Source organism: Anarrhichthys ocellatus, unplaced genomic scaffold (assembly GCF_004355925.1).
Source record: "Anarrhichthys ocellatus isolate YVR2014 unplaced genomic scaffold, GSC_Weel_1.0 scaffold2, whole genome shotgun sequence".
In the NCBI taxonomy this organism is placed as follows: Eukaryota; Metazoa; Chordata; class Actinopteri; order Perciformes; family Anarhichadidae; genus Anarrhichthys; species Anarrhichthys ocellatus.
Window position 1 is genome coordinate 14,877,554 of NW_022280032.1, and position 10,139 is coordinate 14,887,692.

The following is a 10,139-nucleotide window of genomic DNA, read 5'->3' on the forward strand; positions in this document are numbered from 1 at the left end:
TGGTGGTACACTTTTTTCTATCACATCTTGTCTTTTAGAAGTCAGCTTTAAACACGGCCACAATATAACATCATAATTTCGTAAAAAACCTTTACTTTAAAGTTCTTGCATTTACAATGCACGAGTCAAATTGAGAATGCAGCCTGGAAAAGCTGTACAGTTGGTGGTTGAACAGTGCCCCTCCCTCTTTGCTGAGGCTATAGCTGAACAATTTATCACTGTGGAGCATGTGATAACAATGTGATCACTTGCTGTTCAAAGTCAAGCAATCTAATACAGCAACAACAACAGCAACGCAAACCCCTGAAATGATTTAATTTCTCTCTGAAGCAGTCTGAACAAAGCTTCACAAGTGTAGTATACATAGCAGTACAATCACATTATGTTGTACAGGCATTTTAATTGGTCTAGAAGTTATGATATTGTGAGGGAGCAGGTTTTACAAGTTTTAAGAATTCTAAGATTCTTTAACTGTGAAAAGAGAAGAAACATTACTATATTTTGATGCAGTGCCCCCAGCATGATTTATTCTTCTAATTTGGGATCCTTATTTTCAGTTTCCCGCTGAAACTGTGAGCGACAAAATCCAGATTAGAAAACATGTGGCTCTATATTTTTTGGTATAGATCTTGTGGAGTCATAACTAATTTCTTACACATTCTTGCTAAAAAATCTATACCTGCTGGCTGTGTATTTGCGCTCCAAGTGACTTGTGAATCTTTAATACATCCAGGCAGTGGAAGTTGTTTACTGTAAGTAGTTGGCATTGTAGTTGCTTTATTTGTTCAAATACTTTGAAGCAGGTGTGGATGCAGATTGTCCTGTTTGCCAGGCGTCACTGCATGAATCTCATGAGAAACATTGCTATCCATATATATAGGTGTGGTATTTTCTTGTGCAAGTCTGGTGTTGTTGCTGTGTGTTAGATATTTTTCACATCCTGTGTACCTGTCACCATGGTAGCACATATAAACAAGCACCAAATAGATACAGTAGATAGATATGTGCAGATATTGGTTTCTTCTCTGCATGAACTGCACAGATTCCAATAAATCACATGACATCTGGTGTTTGTGGTAAAGGATCCTACTTTTGCTTCTGCTCATGCAAATTAGTCTCACGTTTTAACGATACAGGATATGATACCCACTGAATTTATTTTTATTTTGAGAGTATTGACAATCTTGCAGCTTTTCAGTTCTTTAAACGCTATCTGATAAGCCTCAATATTAGTTTCTGGACATCTTATGCTATTGTACATAATGCTTTTTAAAATAGCTTTCAGTAGACTTCAACAGAAATTCTCATGCACTAAACTGTTTTTTTCTGGGTGGGGGAGCCGTGTAAACATCGCAAGGCAAAGTTACGGGTACATTCAGTGTCAGGTGTGTGTGTGTCCCATCTCGTGAGACTCTTCCCAGGTGGTGTCTCTCTCTTTCATGTTCAATACAAATGATCACCTGCTCACATCAGAAAAATCCCCAGGTGTTGTGAAACTCTGAAATGTATTTCTTTGTAATGGACATATGGATATTTGAAAGTGATCTACATGTTTACACATATACCCATGCTGCCTAGTTTGCGTTTTTGTTTTCATTTCACTGAGGGAAAGTCATTTCCCTGAGGTTTCTCCTTTAGTCAAGCAAACTCAAGCAAATAGGCTCAGCATCCCATGAGAGACAAACATTACACCACTGTCAGTGCAACGTATAACAGCATTTTGTTTGGGCTAAACCTTTTGAGAAAGAAGTCAGTCAGCGTGGTGGAGAGCGTAGTGAAGTTTTGTCTTGTTATAGCATGATTGATTATTTATTTACAAGACATCTAGCATAGTGTATGTTTGTGTGCGTACCTTTGTCTAACCTTCCTTGTCTTTAAGCGCTATGTCTACTCCGCTTTGCACACTTTGTTTTGAACAAAAATGACTTAGCAGGACCTGGTGGCTAAACACTGTAGATGAATATGCTGCCGGTCTCAAGACTCTTCTGTGCAAGTCATCTGAACAAGTCAGTCGTCTCATGACTCGACGCTTCAATAGTGATGCAAAAGACACTGCACATGTAGGCCATAGATCAAGATTTTACCTACCATACATTTAATTAAAGCATTCATGCGCACCGTCACAGTGTCAGGATGCAATAACTGAATCTTCTGAATGGACAACATGGTAGTTGAATTGAGCGAATGGCTATGTTTTCTTTATATCTTTATGCTATCTCACTATCTGGTTGTTTGAAATATGTTTTTAGCTATGGAAATTGGAAAACAAACAAAATGAAATGACATGTTTTACGTGTATTAAAAGGAACAATATCTCATCTCGTCTCGAAGTATTGTATTCCCTTCGAGGCCATAGGTCCTCTAAAATCAAAATTTCAGTCTGTGGTTCCTTGTTACTGGCTAGAAATTATTTGAACATAACATTTCAAGTGTTACATTAAAAAAGAACATGATAGACTCTGCGACACTGAACCTATATTTTTTCCTGCTCTTTCCCTACAGTGAATTCCCGCAGCTGCAGTTATGTCGGAGTATTTCTGGCTGAGGGAGCGAGCCGTCACTCCTTGAACTTTGACACAGCTCAAAAGGTGTGTGAGCAGCTGGAGAGCAACTTGGCGAGTGCAGAACAAGTCCAGGAGGCCTATGATAACAACATGGAAACGTGCAGGTGAAACCACAAGCCTTTGTTGAACAATTACCGTTATTGATTGCTGTGAGGAAGACTTTTATATTTACTGAAGATTTCTTTTTTTAAATCATTGTAATGCTTGCTGAATAGAAAGTACAGTATTTAAGTTGTAAGACATGAAAGGAATACAGAATATTGACATTTATGGACCCCATTTTCTCAAGATCTTGCCATGAATGTAGCCCTCTCACATCCTTTAACATTTCAACTTTTGGATCGCCTTCAGTTCAATCACAGGGAATACTTTGCTCATTATCAGACATCTGTCACAGTTCAGCTCCACACCCTCCTCACTCTACCTGTCAGCCACTCTCTCCTCATCGGTCTAACTCCCTTCACCTGTTCACTCACCTGCCTCTGATCACTAATCAAGCCACTATAGACTCCTGCCTCTCAAACACACATTGCCAGATTGTTCTCTGCTATTCTATGCCAGACTTTCCAGCGCTTTATCCCGAACTGATTTCCTGTTAACCCTTCCTGCCCCTGATCTGCCCGTCTCGCCTGACTCCCGGTAAAGTCACCAGCCTTTTGTTCCTGACTTGGAATCGTTCTGCCTGCTGTTTCTGCTGCTCTGCCAGAGACTTTTGATGTATCACTCTGTACCTGTTAAGTTTACAATAAAAGCCAACGGTTCCTGGAATCCTGTGTGCTGCAATTGGGTCCGTACACAATCCGTTACATCATTATTAAAACCCACAATTTAACTTAAACTGTAAATGCACTTGGTCTCCGTTATTGCAATTCATCCAGATATTAAAATCAGAAAAGACAATCTAGAGGTCTTCCAGTTCGACAATATGGATACACCATGTTTGTCATGTGGTAGACATGCCGTCAACGTCCAATAAAAGAAACCACCATCTGCTCCCAAAGGTTTTCTCTACTCTGAGCAATGTGAATTACCTTGGTTTTTATTATGATGTAATGTGTTTAGACCTGGTATTCTCTATCAACAAATGTCTCAATCTGTCACAAATTGTGTGAAATATGTTTTCTAATAACAATACTGTTGTGTCCATTCAGAAACGGTTGGATCAGCAATATGAGCATTGCCATACTCAGACACTCGCACCATGAAAACTGTGCAAAGAACATGACAGGCTTCATTATTTATTCACGTGAAAAGCCTGAAGAACTCTTTGATGCCTTGTGCTATGATGATGAAGGTGACTATGTCCACAGGAAATAGTTACACTTTATCAGTGCAGTCCACAATTGAACTGATACTCAAATGTACAGTCTGCATGGCGTAGACTTGCTGTTATTTGCCTTCGATACTTTTGGTAAAGTCTACTTCCTGTTCCCCATGTACCAGCTGGGCCCAAGATGAACTGCACGAAAGCTTTTTTAGAAAAGGAAATCTTACCCTCAGATGCACCAGGTTAGTACAATACACCCATTCACACTCAACTTACTGTAATACTTATAGTGCCCATTTGTCACCATTTATCAAAAGTTTAAGCACTGATATACGGTAAAGTGAAAGCAAAAATGATAGATTGAAGGCAGTGTAACTTGTTTATCATTAGACCAACTGAAATAATGTACAGGATGTCAACATCTAAAAACATGAAAATGATATCATATTTGGCATCTGCCATGGAACTGACCGGAAACAAAATTTAGAAATTCAAACTTCTATTGCAGAAAGCACAAACCCTCCGCAGTTGAACAACTTCAAACAAAGAAAACCAAAAAAAAAACCCATCTTAAACAACATCTCGGTCTAGTTACCAAGTTATCTCGTCTTTTTAGTCAACACCATCATCCTCTCAGCTTCAAGCAGTGTTACTTGAGGTGGGATTTACAGTCAACCTAAATCAGCTCTGGATAAACGAAAAGACAGCTGTGTGACGTTACTTATTATGAACCATAGACCATACATTAGCTGTGGTTGCATTTTACGTGGCCTCATTGCAGGTTTTGAAGTTGTGTATTGTCCTACAGAGAAATATCGGAATTACATATAGTGATTTGTGAATGCATAATAAAAACATTGGTCCTGATATGTTAAATACATAGTATACATGGATGTGACAATATTTATGGTGATACAGTGCACTGAAATATAGACCGTCAACAATGTAACAGTGGCCTTGGAAGACTCCAACCGAGCCCTGTCAGTTTACATGACTTTTAAGAAGCATGACAAAATCAAAACTATAATTTTTTATGTTTAAAAATATTGATCATGGGGTAAAGCGCAGCAAGAAAGACGACACTAAGTGTGGGCTGTAGATTTAAATAGGACCTGCAGCATGCAATGTCTTTAATGGCTCTCTCTGATTGGTCTGATGAGAATTTGTTCAATTATTTGGCTTCACCAATAATACATGCTATAACACTTTAAGGGGTTATCTGAGTATAAGACAGTGATAAACTCAGCACGCACTTTCGTATGCATGTGGTTTGCATTGTAATAAATTATTATAAAATTACTGTGGCATTATAACATTCATTGAAAAATAAAAACAAGTTTAAATCCTACGAGAGAACGTTATCAGGCTTTACAACACTGTAATTAATATTCAGATAGACACCGCCATATTGCTAAGAAATGGTTAATGTTGTTCTAACATAAGTAATGTATGATTAAAACTTTACATGACCCTGTTTATTCTCCAATCAGCTGAATCCCCACCACCTTGGTCCCCAACATCAGCAGAGGGCCAGGAAGAGACCATTCCAAAAACCCGACCCGAGGATGCTTCTGGTAGTGAGGGCGGTGAGCCGACAGTAGCCGCTGGGGAAAATGCTCTTGGGGATGTGATCAAAATTACCCCATCAGCCACCGCTACTCTCACCAGTGTGGGGTCCACTTTCATCCCAAGCGAGTTTGACAATCCCGCTGGATCTGGGGTGAGTCCAACCCTCCCTGAGGAGGAGGAAGCCTCTCCAATGGAACCTGTTGGAGAACCAGAGAAAACACAACCTCCTATTGAAAATGAGCAACAGCCTGATGGAGAGGATGCCATAACAGAGCGTAAGAAAAAACACAAGCAAAACCAACACATAACTGCTACAAATCTAAGCATGTTGAGTTGGGTTCAACAAAGTATTGGGTGAATACAACACTTGAAAATGTAATGCGTTCTTGTATAATAGCCATGCACAAAAAGCTCCTGGTGCTTGTAATGTTCAGTTTTAGTGGAGACTCTATTTGAGAAAATTAGTGCTGTTTTAACTCTCTAGTAATACTTGGTTTACATTATACTGTTTCCGACCTCTGCAAATTCAAAATTGTTATCTTAGAAAATGCAGATTTATAATGCACGGAAGCATTTCTAAAGAACAGCACTTCCTGGTATCAGATGTAACAGGTTTTGGGTGGACTGGAGTAACTTTAGGAACACATGACGCCCCCTTGTGTTAGGTTGAGCTGTGGAGTGGATTCATGACAAGGCCTCAGTGATTCTGCTTCTGTATGTCCCTAGGATGAATTACAAACGGGCACAGCGTATTTAACAAACGCATCAAATGCTTAAAAGTATTTAATAATGGCATTAATTTATATATAAATACATATATGTATCAAATTAGTTGGATTTTCAGACAAATATCAGGAATAGAAATAACAGTTTTATCCAGATCATTTAAAGGGAAATCAACTTAATATGTAGCTTGCATGGTGCCACAAAACCTGCAGCCTCACAAAGGGATGAATATGCATTTTCAATTGAAGGCAATATAAAGTAAAAGACATTCTCTGTCATACAGCCACGAATACATTTCAATATTCCATCTAGTTTTGTGTTTAGGTTCTTCTGAGTTCAATTTGTCAGTCAATGAGCTATATGTGAGATGATTTTAACGTTTACCTTTTGTTTTGTTGACATGCAGCTCCACAACAACGACCTAATGGCAAAGGACGGGTCCTGGGTCCTGCTGAGACTGATCACTCGGAGAGCAGCAATTCATCGAGTGAGCAGCCATATTACTTTACATACATTTCTATCACCATGAAGCCCATAGTGATGCAGTCAAATAAGATCATGTTGGGAAAAGTGCACTCATATTTGAATCCAATCTTTATTTCTTACTGACCGCTTTAATATTGTTGACTCATGGCTTGTTATTTCTCCTTCCAGACTGGCTGGTTATCATTGGAGTGATTGTAGCCGTTGCTGCTATTCTTCTTGTGTGCGCAATTGTTGCCAAGAGAAAGAGGTATGATTTTGATTGCTATTCTTTTTTTTTTTGCTCTTGCACTAATAGAGCTGTCATATTACGTGTTTTGGACAGACACATTGCCCCCCCTGTTTGCCTTTCTGTGCACAGTAGTCAATAGTCACTTTTGAAATTATCACATTATTTGCTGCAGACTGGGGGATGGCAAAAAAATATAGAAAAATCAATAATATATAATAAATAAGTGTGTCTCAATGTACTCTTGCAGCTGGTGCGGCAAACAGCAGACCCTGATGATCACATCGAAAGACGGTGGCGAGGGAAACGGGGCTGCAGCATCAGCATCCAGCCCCCACGCCCAGGAGAGAGAGCAGGAAATGGTGACCCTCATGAACAAGGAGAAGATCCAGGAGAACGGCAACACAGAGGAGTTCACCGTCATCACACTAGAGGAGTCGCCAGATAAAGAACAGCTGGCGTGAGAGAATAGATAGGCAGGGTTAGAGTGAGGAGATTGTTAGATTGGACGGGTTGGGGCTCCAAACACGGGTTGGGGGGGGGGGGGACCGCGACTGCTCTAGTGGCCAGCATTGGATGGACACTGAGCAAGGGTATATGTGTGTGTTATTTAGAAAGATTGTCTAACTGAGGTACAATATTGTACTGGGTCTGCAGGGTCTTTCAAACCAACATGTGCATCATTTTGTTTGTCTGGTATGCCAGGTTAGCTAGGACTGCATGGCAGTCAAAGAGCATCATGGTGGGGAATCATGCATTGATGCAGCAGGGTGTGTGAATGTGTATCGTGTCACTTCTGTGTGTTTGTGAGTTGTATGCTTTGTTAATGATGGCGCTGGATAGACATGGGTTTTAAAGGGAGGGGTGATGAGGGTCTGATTTTTTTTTTTATATAGTTGGTGGATCCCAAATTGTAGGGCCTTTCGTTCTAAATGAGAAATGATGAGTCAATGATGACAACCGTTATATTTGAGATACTGCGGATTGAAAAAAAAAATAAATCATGATTTCGAGCAAAACAACCTTTGATGTTTTACATGTGTTTCATCTCTTTTTTTTTTTCTTTTTTTTTTGCTTATTGTTGTAACTTTGTGTATATTTCAGACATTGCCTGTGGACTGGAGATTTTTTTCCATTTTTAAGACAATTGGGGATGTCACTACCTTAACGTATGCAGCTTTGATTCCCTTTTTCTTGGTCTCTGTATATAACGTATGTGTTTTGGAAATGCCTTAGCAATAGCTGCCAGTGCTTTTTGTTGTTTGCTAGAAAGGGGCTTTGTATCCCCTTTAAATAAAGAGGTTTTTTAGGGTTATTTAATTAGAAGACAGTATCTCCGAAGTACACATTTGTGACTGAATTTTGCAATAGTCAGAGTGGAGTGGATATTGTATGAATCAACTTGATGTATAGCATCTAAAACTGTGCAATTGATGCACCACTGAAGTCAGTTATTATGGTATACATTTATATTGGATTGGGAATAACGATGAATTCCCGAATGTTATACTGTAGGTAGCATAATAAAAAAATATGTATGCATACTATATACACAGTGTGTACATTGATTAAGGTAAAAGAAAGAATAGGATAAATTCATCATAATTTGAGTGCAAAATGTATTCTCATTTGTGTCAAGTGAGTGACAGCGGCCTAGCTTTAGATGATAAACTACATGGCACCTATGATAATGGGGAGCATAGCACATAACAATGTTAAGGTTTCTTCATACGAATGGGGCTGTGACAATGTTGTCCACGTGCTCCCGGGGGGGGAGGGGTGTGATGAATGAAGCTTGTGTGCTTGCCCAAGCCCCAATGTGCCCGGCTTTTTACATTTCACACATGTAAACAAAATGCTGCCGTTTTTTACTGATCGTCTCATTGGTGAAATATATCATACATTGTGTCATATCAATATTGTTCTGTGTGACAGCTCATTCTTTCTGGTTCAGTATGAAAATGCAGAATTACATACAGCGATTGCAAACAGATTTTTGTTTTGTTTCTGACTTCTTCTGTTTTTCCCCCTGCTTTTGCTCTCATGATTCCTTTTGAGGAGAAGTAGCAAATGTACTAGAGTAGGCAGGTTTTATGACAAATTAACAAAAGATGTTGCTGAAAAGATTTGTAATGTCATGGACGAAAATAAATGTGCATAGAAAGAGATGTGCAGGAGTGTGGTGTGTTTTCACTCACTAATTATTCTGTATGTGTGAAAACAAAAGGGAGCAAGTGAATGACATGACAGTGGGATGTGAGTATTTACATTTCCTCACATAAGAAGTGTGGTTTCCATGGCACCAGGGTCATGTTGTGAGAATATGTTAATTCAGGAAGCAAAGATTTAGATGAAGACGACCATTTTGAAAGATAAAGATGCCATTTTTTTCATCCAAGTGTTAAACAGAGTTAAACAAGTCACAAGTCATAATATACTTTGACTTTTTCATGGCATACTATATCATAGGCCTGGGTATCGGTACTCAATGCCTTTAAAGTATCGTCCGAATAATCCAGTACCAAGTAGTATCAAAACGTCTCTCGTCAAACGAAACCTGCTATCCATCCATTTTGTTCCTAGATCTAAAAAAAATGACTACTGTAACAATCATCCATGGAAAGATGATAAAAACTGAAATGTGGTAAACAACATGATGAAACGTGAAGAAGACGACCAGGTGCAAAGAAACCAGAGGAAGCCGAACCAACTGCCACGGAGCAGAGGAATGCGATCCAACAAACTATCATCCAACAAGATGCAGAGATGCAGAGATGCCCACAGAGGAACAGCTGCCACTTCGTACAGCTTTACCTCCCATCTGCCGATCAGAACCGTCCAGGGAAACAATACAATTTCCAGATGTAGCTGAGTCTGATGTTTCTAGGCAAAATACATTTAAGTCAGGTAATAAAATAATCTGAGATAAAAATATCTTAGAACTAAAGATATACATTTAATTTAAATTAAAACTAATATAAAGACTCTTACCTGGTGCATCTAAAACACTCAACTGCTGAAACGTGCAAAATTCCTTTTAGCTAAATTTAATGCAAAAACATCAATCGATGGATTTAATTGACACCACTCAATGATATGAGTCCCTGATTTTACCTGGTCACATGTAATATTTTTGATTTATTTGTGGTCCATTGTTATTCATTGTACTCTTCTTCATATTCTTTATTAATTTCATTAATTTTGTCTATTTTATCGTTTACTCATTTATTTTTGAAGTAGTTTAGTTATGTAGTTAGTCCAACAAATATTTAATTAATAAAGAACTTTAAAAAGTGGTATA

General features: G+C 38.8%; 1 protein-coding gene across 1 annotated transcript in view; it reads left to right on the forward strand.

The window, feature by feature from the left end:
• Positions 1-9,006, forward strand: part of cd44b (CD44 molecule (IN blood group) b) — a 13,434-nt gene extending 4,428 nt beyond the window's left edge. The window contains exons 2-8 of the mRNA XM_031858062.1: positions 2,503-2,668; positions 3,716-3,858; positions 4,008-4,073; positions 5,322-5,675; positions 6,533-6,613; positions 6,781-6,859; positions 7,089-9,006. Of these exons, the coding sequence (XP_031713922.1) occupies positions 2,503-2,668; positions 3,716-3,858; positions 4,008-4,073; positions 5,322-5,675; positions 6,533-6,613; positions 6,781-6,859; positions 7,089-7,302 (1,103 nt within the window). The 3' untranslated portion in view covers positions 7,303-9,006. The remainder of the gene's footprint in view (positions 1-2,502; positions 2,669-3,715; positions 3,859-4,007; positions 4,074-5,321; positions 5,676-6,532; positions 6,614-6,780; positions 6,860-7,088) is intronic.
• The last annotated feature ends 1,133 nt before the right edge of the window (positions 9,007-10,139 follow it).